Source organism: Rousettus aegyptiacus, unplaced genomic scaffold (assembly GCF_014176215.1).
Source record: "Rousettus aegyptiacus isolate mRouAeg1 unplaced genomic scaffold, mRouAeg1.p scaffold_m13_p_10, whole genome shotgun sequence".
NCBI classification, from domain to species: domain Eukaryota; kingdom Metazoa; phylum Chordata; class Mammalia; order Chiroptera; family Pteropodidae; genus Rousettus; species Rousettus aegyptiacus.
The window spans coordinates 34,944,183-34,966,847 of record NW_023416285.1 but is presented as its reverse complement, the minus strand read 5'-3'; the positions used below and the strand labels follow the sequence as shown (position 1 = coordinate 34,966,847).

General features: G+C 34.7%; 1 protein-coding gene and 1 pseudogene across 2 annotated transcripts in view; one reads left to right on the top strand and one right to left on the bottom strand.

Moving 5' to 3' along the window:
- The window catches only part of UNC5C (unc-5 netrin receptor C), a 326,765-nt gene that overhangs the window by 108,191 nt on the left and 195,909 nt on the right, over positions 1-22,665 (bottom strand). For both annotated transcript variants that reach the window (XM_016144337.2, XM_016144338.2), the window contains exon 3: positions 1,350-1,493. In XM_016144337.2, the coding sequence (XP_015999823.2) occupies positions 1,350-1,493 (144 nt within the window). The remainder of the gene's footprint in view (positions 1-1,349; positions 1,494-22,665) is intronic.
- On the top strand, positions 12,779-12,897 carry LOC118608763 (annotated as a pseudogene).

Sequence of the window (22,665 nt, the reverse complement as noted above, 5' to 3'; positions counted from 1 at the left end):
GATTTGTGCACCTCCAAAATTTACATGTTCAAGTCTTAGCCTTTAGTACCTCTGAATGTGACTTTATTTGGAGATAATACCTTTAAAGAGGTGTTAAGTCAAAATAAAGTTTTTAGGGTGGTCCTAATCTAATATGACTGATAGATAATTTTATTAAGTGGAGAAAATTGGACCTGGGCGGTGATGGAGGGAAGATCTGTGGTATTCTGTGATGGTAGCCCCAACAAACTAATGTAATGATATATGCCACTATAAGGAATTTTGACTTAATCACACAAGCCACTGTAAAATTTTAAGCAGAGAGAAGTGAGATGAGACTTGAGTTTTAGGAAGATTGCATTTGTGATAATACAGATGAAGGATTGGAAAAGGGAAAAGACTTAAGCCATAAACACCAATTGGGCGTGTTCGCAGTGATTGGGATCTACATAAGTGAAGGGAAGGGAGAGGTGAGTACAGAATTGGGGAAGCACCTCAGCCAGGACTGTTGGGACTTACTGATACATTTGAGGTAAGTGATGTTGACATCTGCCACAAAAGGGAATTTAGCAAAATGCAGACATGCAAAAGGATTCAGATAATAAAACTTAAATGGATTTCAGTGGTCTAATACTTGAGAAAATTTCTCTATATGTAACCTTAAAACAGATTATGATAGCATTCATATTGCTCAAAATGTGAACAGTATTCACTGGAAAAAAAAAAAAGGTCTGTAGAAAGAGCTGCAGGCTATAGCTCCTTTTTGGGAACAAAATTAGCATATTCAATTAGCATATTAAACATTAGCATATTAAAGAATCTGAGAAGTTTTGCAATGAAGAAACTTCTTTAACTTTGGCCAAAAAAAGTATTTGCAAGCTTTGATTATAGAATCCTTTTTGTGAGGCACCTTTTAACCTCTCTCTGAACATGAATACTCTTGAAATTAACAGTGCAGAAAATAGTGGTAATTTTGATGCACTAGAACTTTTCCAAAATAAATAGAGAAGCTTTGTTTGGGTAATATGCATTTCCAATAGCAAAATTAGTTACTATCATCTTAACAATTAAAGGAATAAACTCGTTAAAAGAATGCAGTTGTTTTTTCCTATAAGCTAATTATTACCAGATTAAAAATAAATTCAAACTCTTTTGAAAGTACCACTAATTTTTTCATGCTCCTAACAGAAAACTGCTCACTGCCTTGAAAAAAAATATTCTGCTGACTTAAGGGGAAAGTGTAGCTTCAATGCAGAAATCTGGGAGCTTTTTTTGACCCGGTGTTTTTGACACTAGGGTAATCACAGCCTGAATTTTCCCATATTCCATCAGCCTCTGAAACCCACATGGGGTCCATTCACATGACTCACATGCGATGCGCACGTAGGCCTTCCGGCTCTTTGTGGTGCCTGCTGAGCTCCAGGCTACACACTGGCACCAGTAATCTTCAGGCCCAAAGAGTTCTTCCACTTGCTGGCGTGAAATCTCAATGCTCACTTCCCGGACAATGAGTCCTAACCAGAGAAAGGAAATATTTAAGTCAGGGGAAGATTTGTACTAAAGAAAGACAAAATATCATACCACATCATTTTTCCCCCTAGTGATCCTTCTTGATGCCATAGATCAACATCCCAGATATTATCTCTCATCTCCTCTGATATTCCTCTGGCTCCAGTTACTTGACTCACAACTTTTTCATTCTCTTATTTGTTATTTCAAATCTTCTAGATTCATCAGAAGATGAAAGTGAAGATCTATCACTCCACAAAATTATACCTTTCCCCATAGGTCTGACTAATATCCTTCACCAAGTTATCTTCCTCTGTATATTTAAACATGAACTTGAATTTCACATAGTCTAAGGATTCTATCTTAATTATATAAGTTGTGGGTAAGGTATCCATGTACTGTACACAGAATTACAAATCTAAATCTTCCCAGGAATATTTAGTTTATATGAACCACCTAAAACTATAATCAGGTTTTAAAATATCATCTAGTAATTTATAAATATGTGGTTATTTAACAACTAAATTACTTTAACAGTTGTGTTTCATTTATTAAGGCACAGTGTTGTTATTTTTTTTGAAAGATATACCAACCTTAGTTAATAAATCTCTGCTGTTCTATCCAAAGAACTTTAAGATTTTCATGTATGACATTTTGAAAGTCCAAATGTTTCTCTATAATTTTAATGTAATCAAAATCCTGTTAAAGGTAAAGTGAACTCCAGCTATAATGATAGAGTAATTGGAATTTGTTTCATGGGATTACGTAATCTTAAATAACAAAATTGAACTAAGAATCTAGGATTAACATTTTAAGGATATTTATCTTAAGGTATCAAAATCTACTTCAGAGATTCATTCTTCAGAATGTCTCTTTGCACTGAGCAAGAAGAATGATCTAAACAATATATGTGGATAACTGCCAGTTCTCCTGGAGACTGAATGCACACACTTCCAGAATGGAGTGTTTATTGAGACAACTACCTGGAGGACCTACACTTCGGGAGTAGATAAATTTGCTCTGGGCCAATTATGAGGACAAGAAGAAAGATTAAATGTATTGTTTTATACTGTTTATTCATTCATTTGCTCATTCATTCATTGAGCAAATACTTATTAAATATCAATGATGTAAAAGACACTGTATAAAGCACTTGGGAAATGATGAGTAAGATAGTTATTGTCCTCAATGAATGAATATTATTGTGAGGCACATATTAACTACAGATTGTACAATTTATTATTTAATTATAATTGAGCTTAGTGCTCCAAAGGAGACCCAACTAAATATGAAAGATGCAACATGAGTCAGCTTGGTTAAATTATATGGGGAGAGGGACAGGACATATAGGAAAAGGCAAGATAGATAATGAGAAGATTGAAGATCAAGGAGAAGACAATGAAGCACTGGACACAGAGAATAAAAGCATGATATGAAATTAAAGATAAGAAAGGAATGATACAGGCTAGTAGTTCTCAATGTGGACCACAGTACAGCTTCAACAGCATCACCTGGAATTTGCTGGAAATGGGAATTCTTATGTCTCACTTCAGACCTGAAAAGAAAACTTTGAGAACTGAGCTCAGCAATCTCTGTTTTAACAGACCCTTCAAGAATTCTGAGGCATGCTACAACTTTAGAATCACTATTGTATACCATGTAAATTTAGGATTTTGAATTTCTTCCTGGGAGCCATGTACTATCATTAAAGTGTTTTAAGCAAGTAGATGATATTATCTTATGAAAATTTAAAAAAATACATATATATGATCTGTATAAGATATAGAATTCAACTAGTCCTTCAGAGTTTATTTAGTTCTTAAAAGTTATGATTTCTTAAAATGTCTGATTATGACTTCTTGGTACAGGTGACATGAGAGAGGTGCCATCTAGAGATCCTATAAAAGAGTATTCCAAAACTTATCTGAAAACCTAGGACATACTCAAATGAGTAAAGACACTCAGGGAAATAAACAGCCATCCACTAGAAGTAGGTGTTGTCCCACTAGGGAATAAACCACGATTCTTATCAAGAGGTGGTGAGACGTGAGTCACAGAAATGACTAAACACTTGGGTTCACTCAAGAGTCCCTAAACTGGAATGAAGTCTAGGAACATGGGTTTTGGAATTCCAGACAAGGCAAAGACATTGAAGGGGCAACTCTATGGCCAAAATTTTAGTGAGTATATTTAAAATTGTTTTCAAATTTAAAAATTAGTAATCCTGTAATGTTTGTATAGTGACCAGCTTTAAAATAATTTTCAAGTAACTGGAATATCTTAACCCCTCACCCTTCTATAAAAAGATTAGCATATTATTTTAGCCAATGTCCAACGAATAAAATAATCATCACAACAAAAATTCCAACTTATTAACAAATAGTACTATTTCTCTACCTCTTTCCTGGCCCCTTTCATTTATGTCTCTCATTTTTTTCTATCTTACTGTAATTACTTTCATTTTTCTGATATTTAGCAATACATGCAAAGACGGAGCATAACTTTCTCTCTCCCCACCCTGCCACCCACCTTTCGTTTAATTCCCCTCTTTAGAGTTTAATACCTTTGCCTGTTTTACTTGTTTACATCTTCCCTTTTCATGCAGAAATTTACTTACTGGAAACAAAACTCTTCCTGTAAAGTTGTAGTAATTTACAGTCACCGAAAGACTGCAGTGTGTATTTCCTTAGAACTATAATGGCTCTTTCCAAAATACAGAGCAGCAACAAACGGGCTCAGGATATTAAAACCACATAAAAATATTTTGTTCCCCAAACTGATAACTTCAGTTTTCATCCCCTGCTTTCTTTTACTTAAAGCAATTGTAGGAAACCTAATGAAATGCTAGGGAAACTTCACTGCGGCCTTTGTATCCTTTAGCCCAAGTAGGCTTATGTAAGTTTCTACTGACCACATATCTGAAACCTTTTAAGAAGCCACAGATCACCTCTCCAGCTACAGGAATTATTCATAGTATGAATGTTGTGAATTGTGTGGCTAAGGCTCCCTGTGAGCTCTGGAGTCAAGCACAGACCAATTTTCATTGTCAACTTCACAGACGTCCCACTTGGGAAGGTATAGATTATTACAGTTGTATACAGTTCTCTTGCTATATGCCCAAAGTTTATATTCCAACTATTGGTCAATAATATGAGAATAAGAAATAACTGAAGCATGAAGTATCTAAACACTTACAGCTTAGAATTCCCTAGAATCAGATACATTATTCAGAGTCTGAGCTACTTGGTTACATACCATCTTTTCATTACCATAGGTAAGTTTATTCCCTGTGACATTTTGCTCATCAAACCAAAGTCTAGTGGTGTGGGTAAAACTAGGTAATATCCTTTCTCTTTGAAAGTAAAATTTCAAATCTGCTTGAAGTCTTGAGATGGAAAAAAAAAACAAGCTGCCTTAAAATTTGAAATGTCAAGAGCATTACTTCTAAGGTGGGCTGCTTTGAAGAGCATTTGGGAACTTGAAATTGGTTTCAGGTTATTTAAAGGAGGGGGAAAATGCTTCAGTCTACAGGATTTACTCAAATACAAATGTATATTATCCATCACATCTGATAACATCAAAGATTTACCATTATTGTTCTTCCTTTAATAGTGACATCTCAAGGATACATGCTGTTTGAAGTTTGCAGTGATTTGCTTTTATAATAGGATTCATTGTGGTTTAGGAGCCAGAGTGCAAGAAAGTAATTAGGATGCTATACCAAGAAGTCTTATAATGAGCACGAATATGCACTTGTTAATGGAGAGATTCAAATGATTTAGAAATCCAGATGCAAGTACAACTCTCTGATTGAATTTTTGTGAGGCTATCCATGATTATGGCAATAAAATCTGGTAATTGACATTTATACCTTATCTTTAGCATAATTTTAATTTCAGGCACCACAAAGTGGTTTTTTTTTTTTTTAGAGATTATTATAAAGCTTTCACAAATACATGATGACTCCTGTTGTACAATAATTGAAAATAAGATCCATATTCCCCTAGAAATGTAATCTGTAATGCCGTCAACAAATATGAAAGGTCCAGTAATGTCAAAAATTATGTTAAGTAGCAGAAATGTAAAGATGGATAAAACAACGTTGGATAAAAGTAATCGAATTGTTTGGGAAATTCTAAAAACCCCATGAAGAAAGCTGTAGCATCAGAGGGAAAGATCATGAGAAATGTGGAGGATGGGATATTTGAGTTTGATGCTGTAGCATGGTTTGGGTTTAAAATTTTAGAGAGATATCAGAGACACTTCAGGAGGACAGAAAAGCATGAAGCCAAAAGGCAGAGATGAAAAAGCATGGAGCACTACAGGGGAGAGTAGTTTACATAAAACAATAGAATTAGATAGACAAGAGATTCTTGAAGAACCTTGAATGGCAGCTAAAGAAGTTGGCTGTGTGGATCAGGGAGCCTAAGAAAATTGTAAACTGGTGAAATGATGTTTTAAAAAATAACATTTTCTTTAGGAAGATTAATCTGTCTTTGCTAGTAAACAAGACTAGTCTGATTTTATTTTAATGGAATTTTAATAATTTTAATTTTAATTATTATTATAAAATTTGTTTTCATATTTATGATCTTACATCAAGTCATTAATCATAAGTGTTAAGAGCAATATTCTTGACCCTCTGAAAACACTGACAATGAAAACCGGGGACATATACTGAAAATAATAATTACTCATACTGTTGGGCTTTAATTTTGTACTTATCCCAGGTAGTAAGAGTAATCACCTCTGGAGTGATTATCACTTATAATAGTTCACATACAGTATATTGGGGACAGTTATTTGTTATCTTAAAAGCAATATACTTCATATTCTTAAGAAAACTTTTAAACCAAAATATAAAGTTTCTTTTAAAAAAAAATTTCAACTCATCCAGGATAATTATTATTACAACTGGGAGACTAGACAAATATTCGTCTATACACGGCAACCTAGTGATTTATTTAGATAATAAAATAAATTTCTGCTCTGTATTCACTATCTAACTTTTGGAAAGTAATTTTGGAAAGCCAAAATTATTTTAAGAATAAAACTATATTCTATTCACAAAATCACCATTGGAGCTACTGACACTGACTTAGGAGAGGGGAAGAGAGCCCTGATTAGGTATCATATTAGGTGCATGCCCAGCTGAGAAAGACATGACTGGGTTTAAAAATTTTCAGGAGCACTGGGAGAGTTAGGTCTGAGTGGGGACAGCAATTATCCAGAGCAATGCAGATATGGCTGCCATATTTAGAAATGGAATTTTAACAGTTGGAGTGGGTTCTAGTGAATTGCCTTAAAGTTTCTTGTACTTTAGCCAACTCACTCAGTATTCTACCAATATTCTAGATCCCCCACTCTATTGAGGTGCAAGTAGAGCGGCACTACCCCGACATGGTGAGTAGAAGAGTCTGCTTATTTTGACAACTAAAATGTTCACACAGATCATCCATTAGGAATCCATTAAATCCTTTTTTCACAATACAAGTGAGGCCAGGACATTAAGCAACTGAATGAAAATTACTAAGTAAGGAAGTTTAGACTAATTTGGGGGCGAAATAGACAAACTTCTATATTTAAAATTGATGTAGGTTTAAAATTGATGAGCATAATAATGTTTTCTAGAATCTTCACTTTCCAACAAGGATGTGAGTTCCATCAGGGTAGAGATTTTTGTTTCTTAAATGCTGTCGCTGTAGCCTAGAATAATACCTGGCACATATTGTAAGCATATAATAAACATCTGTTGAATTCATGAAAGACTATTTCCTCAGGACCCTATTACACATTTATTTAAATGACATGTGATTGAGTCTGATTATATCTTAGAGGAAAGGAATTTTCAGTCATGATGGCAGCTGTACCTCCTACCCTAGCCAGAAAGACATCATCAAACACAATTTAAGCTTTGAACATGTTTGGCATTCACACTAAGGATGGAGGAAAAACGAAGAGTTATCATAATGCTTTTTTAGAGCCTCCTAAATTGTTTGTAATATCTAAGTAAACATAGATCAAATACCAACAAAATATTCTTTTTTTTTCTTTTTTTTAAAAGACTCCAATATGTGAGAATGATTAATTCGCAAGAAAAAATTAACTGGTGAAATTCCACGAGATTAAAAAAATATTAACATTTCATATTTTCAAGCCAGGAGTGTGCATTTTGATCTCTTGCCGAAACATGAATTTTCAATTTTAACTTTGTATATTTGTGTTCTGATATTTCAAAAATATTTCTATATATTCTGAGATCCTTGCCACAAATCATTCTTTTACCTTTCCAAGGGGAGAAATAATTTAATAAAAACAATGCAGTCAAGTATAAAGAATCTAATTCCCCACTCACTTTTTTTCTTTTAATACATAGAATGTTTCTTGGCTCTTCTGCTGATTTTAGGTTACATATACTTAGTTTTTGATAAACATAAGGCTTTAGGTAGAATTCCAAAAGATAATACTGCTATAGATATGCCAGTAAAATCTTATTTTTAATTCATCCTTGATAATTGAGAGTATGATCTTTAGAGATGAATCTGGTTCAAATTCTGATTTTTCCAGTATGACCTTGATAAAATTCCTTTACCTCATTAGTATCACTTTCCTCAACAGGAAAATGAGAATCAAACTTCCTAACTCAATGGGTTGTTTTAAGGATTAAACAAAGTGACAGATGTAAAACCCTTAGCAGAATAAGCCTTTAATATAAACCAACTAATATTATTTCAGGAGCTAGAATAGTATATGCTGTGCTAGGTAGTAAATAGCACCCCTTATTTCAGAGGCTTTACAAAATAAAAGCCTATTTTTCTTTATCGCATAAGTCATCAAAGAAGCTGTCCTACATAAACTTTCTTAGTGACCCAGGCTACATCTATCTTGAATCTGCATCCTCTGAATCATGGCTATTAAGGTCTCTGCGTGAGGAGAACAGAGTACAGAGAGCGCACACCTGGCTTTTAAATGACCTAGCTCAGCAGTGGCAACATAACTTTGCTCATTTTTCTGCTGGCTCGAAGTAACCACTTGGCCCAGTGTGACCACAAGGATGCCAGGACTTGCAGTATTCCTTTGTGCTAAGGAAGGAAAGAAGAAATAGTATGAGTATTAGAAGTCCTACTCCAGTACAATTGATAAAACTACTTGAATAGGAAAACCAAAAAATTGAATTTTAAAGAAATTCCAGTGCCACCGAAATACTTATAAAATCCAATGAAATTTGGAATGTTGATTTCTGTGGTATGAAAGTCTTTACTGACAGAAAGAGATAATGGTAGATAAAAAAAGAGTATCAGAATAAACAGAAGTAAACCAGATTTTGGTCTTGGCTTGGCTATCACTATGAATAACTTTGGGTAAGGCATTAATTTCTCATTTTCTTAAACTTTAAATTGATAAAAATTGTCATTCCCAGTGTACTTCACAGGATTGTTATGATTTCAAAAAAAAATCTTTAAGAGAAAGTATTTTTATGAACAGACTGTATGATTCTTTAGCTCTTTCAGGGAATACAACTTTACTACATTTTCTAGCTTCCTTTGTTTGAGAAGTGGCCACAAAAACAATTTTAGTCAAAAAAATATGAATGGAAAGAACATGTACCTTTTCTTAGCCAAGTTATTAAAGAAGCTGGTAAGTATCCTTGTTATCTGTCCCTTTCTGCTGGCTGGACGCAGAAAAGGTTGAGGCCTGAGAGGATGGCAGAGCCACAAGATGGAAGGAGTCTGGGTTTATTCCTGACCAAAGGGAACAAGGCTGCCCTACAACCAAGGGCACCTTCTGGGACTGTTACATGAACAGAAATACTATTCTATTATGGTTGAGCCATTCTGTCTTGAGGGGTGGTCTAATTGTTATTGCTGCTTAGCATAGTGCAGACTTAAATGATATATTGTAATATATGCTTGGTAGACAGTGGGTCTTCATAAATGACTATTAGATAAATGAATGAAGAAGATACTTACAAATCTCGTAATACTTTGCTTTTTTTTTTAACTTGATTCAGAGCTTAGCTCCAAATTATTATTATTTTATTATTATTATTATTATTAGTATTATTATTATTTTGGCAATGTCTTGTTAGCTACACAGAAAATTTCTATTAATTCCGAATTTTCAAATATCTGAATTTGAGATTATAATATTATGCTCAAACTGCTACAAAGCAGAGGAATTTGCTTATTAAGTACTGAAAAATGATTTTCAAAATGTAATGCTTGCAATATTTTTCTCTTTTCGGAAGCATGACACCTGATTCTGACTGCTGTGTGTTACTTGTCTTCATGTCCACTCTGCACTAGCATCACAAAGAAGAAGAAAGAAAAATGATTGTTTCCCACCTCAAGCTCCAATTCCCCGAGATATTTATGTAACTGTATAATACTGCCAACTGAACAAACAGCTTCAATCATGTGTCTGTTCATATCTCCAGGCAAAGTTTTGTTCTCCTTTCTTTCTTTTATAAATGTATTCCCTTCAAAGGATGCATACCCTAGTGGATAAACAATCTCCATGGGAGAACAGAAAAGCTAGCTATTTAATATGTGTGGCTCAGTGTCATGAGGTGTAAAGTCACAGTAAATAATATTTTACAAAGACACTACCGCTAATAAAGATGATGACATTTTCATGATTAGCTATGTTTTTAATAAAGGGAAATTAATAGATAGGACTATTCAGTCTGAAGGATACATACAACATGTTGACAAACAGAACTGGGTTTCAGCATAAAAAAGATAAGTTATATAGGCAGTATACATACGCGCCTAACATTACTGGGTTTATTTATATGCATATCATTCATCTAGTATTTTCTTTTTACCTACAAGTTGGAATGCATTTACTTCATACCCTATTATAAGCCCATTTAGTCACATTTCTGTCAGATCCCACTTGCATATGCAGTGTCGAATAAGTCAGTGTTTAATAAATGTCCTTGGAAATATATTTAGAGATAAATAATGAACTACTGAATCTGGTCATAAATATACATTTTTACTCTAGAAATCATAAAAGAAAAATAGCCTGACCTACTAAATCCATATATGGAAAAAGAGAAGTAATTATAGAACAACAGTATAAAAGGAGCCTGGTTTATTACTCTTGAATGGATATGCTATAGCCAAAAAGAAAGATGTTATAATAACTGTTCAAAAAATTCTACTGCAAAGGAAATACTAAATGAGGATGGAGAGTCAACCGTTCCATCATAAGTGCTTTTTGTTACAACTCCACGGGCTTGGGGCACTGGTCCAGCCCCACAGCGGGCAGAACTGCATGACACTCAGAATTCCACGCCCTCTCAGATGTACTTCTCCCGCTGACCACAGGCACACTTTTAATTTGTGGCAAGATGGTCTGACAAGCAGACTGCAAGGACAGTAGAGATGGAAATACAGATAAAGTACAGATAAAAATATGTTCACCTTGAAAACTAAAAGTAAGACTTTTTAGATAATAATGTACAGGGATGTATCTATTGAAAAATGAGAATACAATCGCTTCTTTCTCAATAATTTTCACAACCTCCTTTACATTATACTCCAACGTCTCTCTATAATCCAATATCTGTACACTGACTAGATCTATACTTACTTAAATAATACAGATTTATGTCCCCTGCACATATCTCATAAATGTCAACCCCTTCCTATCTCCCCAAGCTCCTTTCTACTCAGCCAGTTTCAAGTTTGTTTTATGTGGGTGATCTCTTAGTAATTCTTTGAAGTTCCATCCCTATTAAAAGTAAAGCTGAGTCTGGTGTCCTAAGAAGAGAAATAATGACAGTGCACGGCTATTATTTCATATGTTCCTAACTATGAAATAAATCTCACTGCTTGAAAAAAAAAAATAGAACATATATGCTAAAGTTTTAAAAAGGCAAAAATGAAATTTAGGAGGTAAAAGAAACCACATAAAGTCTTGCCAAAGTTTCGTGTTTTACATAAAGCTGCAATTGGGACTTCACAAAGGAAATCTCTGCACTTTTTATTTCTGGTTCAGAGGATTTACATGCTCTTTCTAATGATCTGGGCCTTCAGCACTGGGTAATGTCTCCCAGTCCCCAGCTTAGCGCTCATGCAAAATTGAAGCACTTTGGAGGCAGTTTAGTAGCTGCAGACGAATCTCAGTGTGCAGGAAAAAGCATAATGGCTGTTTAGCACTTGCTAGGAGAAGCTGAGGAAATCAGGGGGAAAAATCTATTGAACTTAAACCATCTGGGAAGCCAACTGAGAGGGACTGCATTAACAATGTGTTTACATTCCCATTGTGTTGCTAGGGCAAGCAGGAGTGTGTGTGTGTGTGTGTGTGTGTGTGTGTGTGTGTGTGTGTGTGTCCGCGCGCACTGGTAGGAAATTACCAAGTGAACTTCTTTTAATTATGTTGCCTTGGTTTTGGCAACTATGTGGAGAAAGAAATTTCACTAGGAACACAGCTATGAAAATTCTCAGGTCTCCATGAGACAGGACGCTGCTAGTTTGCAGAGGTTGGCAGCGAGGCCATGGGCAGGAGGAAAACGAGCGGTAAGCTGGACCCTGGCTGAGCAGTTCTTTTTCTGTATCTGGCCCACAGAGCAATGCAACAGATTGGGGGAGGCTTCAGAAAGCTGGTAGAGAACACTAGGGAATCCTTTTATTGCTTGTTACATTTCTAGTTAATGTAGAAAAATTGACCAAATGAGGGAAATTAGCCAGGTAAAGGTCTTCACTTTCTGCTCCTACCAGCCCTACTCGCTGCTTCCACCATCACGGCTGTTTTTTCATGGTATTTAATAGTTTTTTTTTTTTTTTCCAGAGCAGTTATAGGTTCTCAGCAAAACTGAGAGGGAGGCACAGAGCATTTCCCATATGCCTCCTACTCCCACTAACGCATAGCCTTCCCTATTATCAACATCTCCTCACCGGAGTGGTATAGTTTTTACAATTGATGAGCCTATGTTGACACATTATCATCCACAGTTTACATTAATGTTCACTCTTGCTGTTGTGTGTTCTATGGATTTCGATGAATGTATGATATGTATCTATCATTATAGCATCATATGTAGTTTCACTGACCTAAATATCCACCGTGCTCCACCTAGTCATGCCTCCCGTCCCTCTCACCCCTGACAACCACTGATCATTTTACTATCTCCACATTTTTGCCTTTTCCAGAATGTCATAAGTTGGAATTATACAGTAGTTTTTTCACATTGGCTTCTTTCACTAAATAATATGCATGTAAGTTTCTGTAACCGTGCAAAACTTTACTTCTTTAAAATGACTCTTTAAAAAATTTCTCATTCTACAGCCATGCCACCCTGAATAAGCCTGATCGCGTTTGATCTCGCAAGCTAAGCAGGGTTGGGCCTGGTTAGTACTTGGATGGGAGACCACCTAGGAAGACCAGGTGCTGTAGGCATAAAAAATAACAAATAAGGAATTGTAAGCTGACAAAGTCCTTACAATATGTGAGGTCAACCAAGGGTTGCCTCTGTAAAAAATAAATAAATAAAATAAAAGAATTTCTCCTTGATTCAAACTGGCCTTGTCTAGTCTAATGACACTGTGACTCACTTGCTTCTTTTCTTTCTTCATCCTCCCACCTTTGCACATGCTGCATAACCACTCCCTTAATCATTAAGCCCTTAGGACATCAGATTCTGCTCAGCATCAAACAGGCTTAGGTGCAAAGCCTCAAGTCAACTGACCACAGAAAGAGAGTTTCGGTCAAACTAAAGATAACATCTTGTTCTCAGTTGTGTTTCAATTCTAGATCCATGAAAGTGAAATGACCCCACCAACCAGATCCTCTCAAAACAAGACAGAATAATGGACATTGGGACCTGATATAATAATTAAATGCCTAGCCTTGGCCCCAATTCCCTAAGGTACAATGACTAATAATCTTTTCCTTATAAAATCTACTTCCTAGAGACATAGGGGAGCCAAGGCTTTGAGTGCTACCTTATCTGTGTTTTTCGTCTTGGTATCATTTCCTTAAATAAACCGTTTCTTCCTTTCCTGCAAACCCCTGTTTGTGTCTAGTTTGGCTAGACCTCCTTTAATTTGGTACCATTTCCTCTATGTCTTTTCCTGATGACAGCTCATTTCTTTTTAGAGCTGAATACTATTCCATTGTCTGGATGTACCACAGTTTATTTAACCATTCACTTACTGAATGACATCTTGGTTGCTTCCTAGTTTGGGCAGTTATGAATAAATCTGGAATAAACAATCGTGTTTTTGTGTGGACATACGTTTTCAACTGCTTTGGGTAAATATCAAGGACCACAATAACTATGTCACATGGTAAAAGTATGTTTATATTATAAAAAACTGCCAAACTGTGTTCCAAGTGGCTGTATCATTTTTGCTTTCCTATCAGCAATGAATGAGAGTTTCTGTTGTTGTACATCCTCACCAGCATTTGGTAATATCAGTGTTCTGAATTTTGGCCATTCTAATAGGTGAATACTGGTATCTCATTGTTATTTCAATCTGCATTTACCTGGTGACAAGGAATACCTTTTCATATGCTTACTTGCCATCTGTATATTTTCTTGGTGAGGTGTGTGTTAATGTTCTTTGCCCTTTTGAACTGCCAAATTAAGTAACTTTATCTTGACAGATGTTTGATGACTGTAGTGGGCTAAATGGTGGCCCCTAAAAAGATATGTCCACAGATGAATCCCCAGAAGAGGTAAATGCTTCCTTATTTGGCAAAAGGGTCTTTACAGAAGTAATTAAATTAAATATTGAGATTTTGAATTATGTAGATGGGCCCTAAATTAAGTGATAAGTGTCCTTATAAGAGACTCACAAAGAAGACAGACACAGAAGAGAAGATGATGTAGAGGTGGAGACAGAAATTGTAGTGATGCGGCCACAAGCCCAGATATGGCAAGGCAGCCGCCAAAAGCTGTAAAAGACAAGGAAAAGATCTTCTTCTACAGCCTCCATAAGAAGTGTGGAAGTGCTGGATTTCAGACTTCTTGCCCCCAGAACTGAGAGAATAAATTTCTGTTGTATTAAGCCACACATTTCATGGTAAATTATTGTGGCATCCCTAGGAAAGTAATACAGTGACTAAAAGCATTTACTCTCTCTACATTCAAAGAGCAAACTCCAGAATCTGACAAAAAGGTCAGATAAAGCTGTATGCCATGAGATGTTTTTCTGGTTTCACAAATGCGCCATGTAATGGATGTGGGGGAGGTATCCTTTTAATTGCTGATGTCATTTCATACAGAGGGCATCATTGTCTAGAATCACCAAGGAGGTCACTATAAAAAGAGGGATGTCATTCATTCCTTGCCATTCCAGGAATTGCGTTGTACAGAACATTCCTCTGGGTTTTTCCAACTAAATTTTAATTCATTGAGGCCTTGAGTCCCCACACCCTCCCCTTCCCTCAGGAGGCTGTTATCCCTCAGCCTGAGAAGTTTAATAGGCAGAGACAGGTGGAAGGATATTGAAGAAAGCAAGAGCACTATGCCGTGTAACTCTATACCACGGAACTATCAAGGGGTTTCATGAATTTATTCTCATAAGACGAGAACACGAGTAAATGGTAAAACATACTCTTTTTCTCTCTCTTCTCCCTCCTCTCTTTTGCCACCTCTAGACTGCGATCTTAAGTACGTCAGACCTTATTTGTGTCTCTACTTACAGCACTAAATAAAGCATCTGGGTGATGATTTTGAATAGTACTTCTATGTACTTCCTCTATGCTGCGTTTTCACGATACCTCTTGTCCTGGTTTTCAAGTCTGGTTACTTTCCATTACTAGAGAGCTTAAGACGAGCAAATAAACAGACAAAGAAAAAGCAATGTCCAGTTCCCAATTTAGTCATTTTCTCTGGTAATGGCGCCAGGTTATAGGTGTTCTCAATATCTCCCTTCCCAGTGATTGTCAAATGCAACTAGGTTTGACAACTAATGCCCTAAATTCCTTGCTGCTCTTCCCTTCATGTTCTCAGAGGTTTCTTCCAAAGTGGAGTTTTTAAATCAGGTTAAACCCTAGATAAAATCAGAAATGAGTCCAAGACTTCCCTAATCTAAATTGTTTCTTACTGATAGATATTATACTTCCTACAAGTTGTGCTTGCTTTTTTTGCCAGCCCCTGATATTTTGCTAATTGTTGCTGTCATGTTATGCATACTGCTTTTGTATCTCCAAATAGTGCTTTTCAGAGGAATTGCCAAGAGTGAGTATTTCAACAGACATCTCCACCACGGCTCTTGAAATTTCCCAGTTGAAGAACTGATGATATTGGGGAAGAAAACTAAAGGGTCCGGAGTGGGTAAAGCCTTCTCTTTTCAAGTTTTAGCTTTAGAGTATTCATTAATTGAGGTATCTTTAACTAAAAAAACCTCTCTGTTGTGTCTGTAAAAATGCTCCCCCACAAAAAAAAAAAAAATGTTGGGATGAGGAGAGAGAAAATAGCATCAGAATTTTGATCCAGTTATTGAAAGAATATTGGATAGTGAGATTTAGCAATACAGGGACTCAACTACAATGTATATCAATTTATGACATCACAGAATAAAAAGGACAACAACCTGGGTCATTACCTCATAATTATCAGCTAGGTTTATTTATATTTAGCACAACAGGTACTGATACCAAAAATGGACATTTAAATTTGGAGAGAAAGCCATGCTCTTTAGAAAGCTAACCCCTTCTTTTAAGCTAAAATTTTTCTTAAAATTCCTTACACGAAATGATTAATCCATTTTATATTACAATCCAGAACTCTGTTAAGTATATGCCTTCCTATGAAAATAAACAAGAGACTCTCCTTAAAACCCTTATATATTTTAGCCAAAGGTTAGATTAAAAATATATTATGGCTTTTAACACTTCTTCTATTCTCACTTTGAAGTGGGGATATTAAACTCCAAGCCACAGCATATGCATGGTTGCTGGGCACATGGCAAGATTGCTATAGCAACACAATCACTAGTTTTGCTCCTGAAATGCCCTATTTGAGTAATAAGTAAACTAGATGAAGAATGGTCAATGGACTCTTGCTTCTTATTGTAGCCTTTGTGAGTGCCTGGGAGTGGGTAGCATCTGATTTTTTCTTTTCTAAATTTGGGGAAACACACACACAAACACATTTACATGCATATGAATATGTGTGTATTTGCATATCTACTTACATACATATTCTTGATTAAGTTGTATAAATCAGTGCTTTCATCTTAGTTATGGGAAGAAAAAGGAGTACTGCATTACAAATAACCTTGCCCTAAGTGTTAATTGGCAGGGAGAATACTTTTGTGTTCATTATATTAAAAACTTTCGCTGTATAAAATTTTAGAAAATTTCTGTTTTCTCCTAATAAAACACAGCTTGCTAAAACTGCATTGAAAGGTGTAATGTTTTCTTGCCTCTGCTTCACAATCATGTTCTGGGCTGGATCTGTTCAATAAATATATGCTATTAAAATTTTCTATACAGTGTGTAACTCAAACATTAAAAATCTCCCCCATGGGAGATAATTAAGTTAAATTACATAATTCTTCCATTGTAGTTTAGTCATGGTGTTTTAGAATATGTGCAGGATCTATAATAGTGATATTTATAAATATTGGAGTTATCAAAAATGAACAAACAACGATAATAAAAAACTTCTCAACAACAATAGGTTGGAAACAAAAGGTATTCAAATGTGCAGCCTAAAAATTTTCAGGTACTCACTTTTGTTTGTAACTTAGGAAAAGACTGGAAACAAACACCAGGTTTACAGATGGTGAGAGAACCCAAACCACTCAGCTAGTTGAGACTATCTTCATGCTAGAATAGAAATGAAAGTAACAACTAACACCTAAGTTCTGGAACTCCAATCCAACCACGTTTTTATAATTGCAGCTGAGATTATCTTGTCCACGTTAACCAAAATGTTTAACCGAAGTGTTTAAATCTTTTAAGTCAATGTGAAAAAAGGATGAATCAATTGTGGACACAAACAAATGAAGAATATGAAAAAGTATATATTTCAGGATAATTGATATTCCGTTATCGCTAACCACTGTCTTGCCAAGTTATCAGATTTAAACAGTGGAAAAGCCTTCATGTACTACATGGGTCCTTGCCAATTTTCTGTTTTTATTTTGGGGTCTGCTTCATACCTAAAATAAAAATTGTTAGTTTCTAGTACTGAAATAAGTACCTCTAAGAAGGAAATCAACAAAGTAATTGATTTATATTCTAGAATCATTTGTCTTCATTGGAAGACAAATATATTACAAATATAAGACTATTCTTGCAAAGGCAATACTCCCATTGACTTAAGTTTTAAAAAAATTATGGAATAAAGTTCAAATAGAGCTTCCAAATTTTTTGCCTCATTTACTAAAATTTAAATACAGATCATCTAACTCTTTTGAAAAAGTTCACTCTGTTAGAACTGAGTTTAAAGTAATTATTTTACATGGAGAATGATTGGTCCGATGTGTGTGCCTAATGTGTTTTAAAATAATTCTTCTTATAGAAGATTATTTTATCTTTATGTATTCCTCAATTTACCTTTTCATGAAATATTCCAAATAAAATCATCATCATCATCATGTCTCACTATATTTCAGTTACCCACATATAGTAGGATGAATGGTTCTAGTTCCACAAAACAAACTTTTATTGATCATCTTCTCTGCTAGTGCCTTGTGTTATCAACTTCAGAAAAGAAAAAAAAAAATTTGTAAAACATAGGCCATACCATCCCATCTCTCTTCATCGAGTTGAAGAGACAGCGATTTTATACAACATACATGACTATAACTCTTTTAAAAATAACATGATATTAAATTACAAGAAATTGAAATTTTCATACCTCAAAAATAGTTGAATATTGATGCTTTCATATGGTTTAACCTAATATATACATACAATTCAAACTTATGAGTGTAATGAAAATGGAAGTACAAACAAGAGAAATATAGACATATTTATGTGAACTTAAGGTTTTATAGAAGGTGTCATGACAATGCATTCGCAATACTTTAAGAATGAGTAGGGTTTTAACAGAGGTAGGTTGGAGGAAAGTATGGTATAAAGAATCATTAATTCATACAACGCGTATTTATTGAGTACCTACTAAGTACCCAACACCAAGTTAAGCGTGGAATTATAATAGTGAAAAAGACAGGCAATAATCCATGATTTCATAGAGTTTTACTCTTTAGCACATGTTTAGACCAAAGAGGAGAGATAACCTGGGAAAAGAGACTTCATAAATTATCTTTCTTAGGTACTCTTTCTAGTATCTAAGATTACTATGAGACCAAGAGGTGACCACCCTTATTTCCTAAAGTTCCATGTGATGTAAGTAGGACTGCCAAGTTAAGATCATAAAAAAATCAATTACACTCAATTTAATGAAGAGCATGAAAATAATTCATTGAATTTAAATGACTGTTGTAGTCTCACAATTTAAAGTTTCTATGATTCTAAGTCACAAAAGTGTAAAGAGTGTTATTACAGTCATTTAATAAAATTTAAACAACTCCCACCTAATTTTTTTTTAAAATATACATAAGTAGCATTTCCTAAATTATGTCCTGGTGTGACATTAAGATCTCATGGTATTTTAATATAGGTTCTGTGAAAAAGAGCTCAGATACCAAATTATATGAAGTTAAAAAAAGCTTTTTTACTGCACAACTCTTCTGGGACTTTTTACATGTAAATTTTCCTTATTCTTTCCTTTAAAAGAGGAATATAATTATTGCAATTTCCTAAATTATTTGACCACAAAACTTTTTGTTTGTTTTCTTGTCCCCTCCCCCAAATAACATTTATAGGACACTGGTGGTTCACTGAATACAATTTAAGGGATAAAAACAAACTGGCGTTGTATCTAGGGCATGTGGTAGTGGTTGGGTAGAGAACCTATCAGAATAAGGTTAAAAAAATTGATTAGGAGCAGATCGTACTGGAGCTTTTGAATATATAACCAAGGAAGATGTGCTTTATTCCATGGACAAAGGAAAGCCATTATCTATTTTAGGAAATGGAATGATATAATCACTTAGACTCATGCTTAGGCCTAAAACTACCTGGAGAATGGATTGCTGAAGAGAAAAGACAAAACTAAGACGGTATAGGAGGCTACTTAAATAATCTAAGAGGTGTGTAATAAAGAGCGATACAAGAGGAGTAGCAGCAAGAATTAAAAATAGAAGGGTGTTTTGCGGAAGAATTCTGAGAAGGAATTGTCAGTATTTGATGATCATTTTGGTTGCTGGAAGAAAGGATAGAGCTGAGATTTCTATTTTTGATGATGGGATGGAGAGAAGTATATGAAATATGGATACAAGAGGAGAAAGAATTTCAACTGTGCCGCTTTTGCGACAAATGGGGACCAGAGTGAGAAGTGTATTTGTGAGAACTCTGTTTTTAAGTTAAGGCAATTTACTTAAATTTATGCCCAATTATAGCTTCTCTTCATCAATTTCTTTTTTTTTTCCAGTTAAGCCTAACCTTTTGCTATTTTACCAAATGTTAAATACCATCAAGAATAAAAAGAATCAATTCCTAAGCACTATCTTAAGATAGTACATTAAGGAATCACAAAAGGCCACATATGGAAAACCTGACACAAGGCATGGAAGGCAGATGAAAGAATAAAAGATAAAAGTTTAGCTGACCTACTGAACCAGATTTTTTTTTGCCCTGAGAAAAAGGGTAATTATATCATATATTTCTTCAGTCTGTTTTGTGTTCAATAGCTTGGGTAGAATTTAGGGGGACATTAGGTACAAGGACCAAGAGCAAAGGGTTTGGAATCAGAGAGCCCTGGGTTCATATCCTGGCATTGTCACCTCTTAGCTACGTGAGTAATTTCTTTAACATGCCAACCCTTAGTATTATTTTATAAAAGGAAAACCCAAAAATTATCTCATAAGATTGTTTTGATGACTAAATGACCTAATACAAGAGTCCCCAATCCTGGAGCCTGTTAGGATCCGGGCTGCACGGCAGGAGGTGAGAGGCGGGCAAGCAAGTGAAGCTTCATCTGTATTTGCAGCTGCTCCTCAGCGCTCACATCACCTCCTCAGCGCCACCTCAGTTCATCAGGCATTAGATTCTCATAGGAGCACCAGTCCCTTGTCCCAAAAAGGTTGGAGACCACTGACCTAACACATATAAGGTGTTTAGTATATAAAGCCTGGAACTCTTTTTACTGTTGTTGTATTGGTCTTATTGATACTATTCTGCTAATGAGAGAATAATTAAAGATGAAAAGGGAAAATCTCAGGGATTATTAAAATTTCAAACCAACTGAGGTTTTCTAAACTCCCTTGATTTTTCATAGAGGGGAATATTTGTTTTTTGATGGTGAATTTTAGGTACCATGGAAACAAGAGATGAAAAGACTTCAAGTAAATAGAAAGCAAGCAGTCAAGCCTGAGTTTTTCTTAAAGATGTAATCATAAAATTTTGAACGGATCAAGATTTTAATGGAATTCTGAAGGAACATAGGTACTTAGTACAATATTACCAAATCAAGAACTTCTGAATATTAACAATTTCTAAACCATCTAATAATAATAATATATACTGCTTTACACTTTTCTGTTTCTTACATTACATATTTGCAAGAAATGCAAATATGGTTTAAACGTTGGAAAGGCAAATAGTACCAGTAATGAATAATCTTTAATCAGTACAATTTATGACCAATGATATAGCTTTGCTTGGTGAATACGAATAATCGTTTGCTTCATATTTCAGAACAAGAAAGTCTATTTAATGCCTCCTTAAGTTAATAATTTTGTGAATTGGAAAAAAACTTTTTTTTCGGTTTTATTGTTTTGTAGTTTTTCAATGTGAAGATACCCTTGTTGGAGATTTTATTAAACGCAGCTGTTTTTTTATTAGTTGCAAGGCAATGTCTGATTGCCACTAAACATGCTTCCAATATCATTTTTTATGGCGAAGGTTATCTATAAAAAGCAAACTTATTTGCAATGATTTCTTTCTGTCCTGTCATCTGAGAACCAATTTTATTTTTTAAATGCCAAGAAAATTTTTTTATTTGTAATATATTTCAAGACTTAATGTATTCTAACATTTCTTGTGATTAGGAACCATTAAGACACCAACAAGACTATAATCAGACTGTTTTAACTGGAGAGTTGAGGATCAAAGTTGCAGGTAAATGTAGCTTCAGAGAAAAAACAAAAAAACAGAAACCAAGCAGTTCAATTTCAATTTCATTCACTATGTTTCTGATTTCATAGTAAAACAAAGAGCTCTCATATTAGAGACCTACAAATTCTTCCCTTTCCCCAGTATTATATAGATTGGAGATTTATGATAACAGTTAAGGAGATCCACTAAAGTGCTTTGGTCTTTTAGTTTCAGGTTTCATTATTTATAATGAAAATAAGACATTCACAGGATTGGAAAAAATCAGAGAATAAAAGAAGTCTCCTATCACCCCAGATTCTGAGCTGTCAACTACTTGTATATTTTTCCAGGAAATCTCAAGGCATAGACAAATATATGTACATCCTCTTTCTTTACATAATGAAGATATATTATATGTAGTGTTCTGTACTTTGGTTTTCACTTAAAATTTTATCTGAGAGGTTTTTTTTTTATAGCTACATATGTAGAGAAATCTCATTGCTTTAAAAAACATCACAGTATTCAAACCTACTTAGGGATGAACAGTCCTCGACATGCTACTGAAACAAGGGTGAAATGGACAACATCACATTCAATCTTTGTGCTTATTTGGAATTTTATTTTTTATATAATTTCTAAATTTGTAATTACTGAAGAAAGGCTATAAATATTTAAATATTCATAGATATGTTCAAATTGTCCTTCAAAAAGACTATACCGCTTTGCAACCTCATCAACTAAGTACAAAATATTCCCTGTCCTACTCCTTCATTAGCACTATATTCTAATAATTGTTTTTTTATGGACATCTCATTAGATGCTTATTTACCATTTGCATTTTTTCCCTGTATCTCCATGTTCAAACTCTGCTCAATTTTCTATTGGGTTGCTAATCTTTTACTTAAATATATTTTAGGAGATAGTTATATAGTAATTAAAATAGCCCCTTGTTTAATGTATGCCAATAGATATAATCAGGGTTTTTTTTGTTGTTTGTTTTGTTTCATTTTGGTGGGAAGAGAGGATGTGTGTATACCCTTGGCTTTG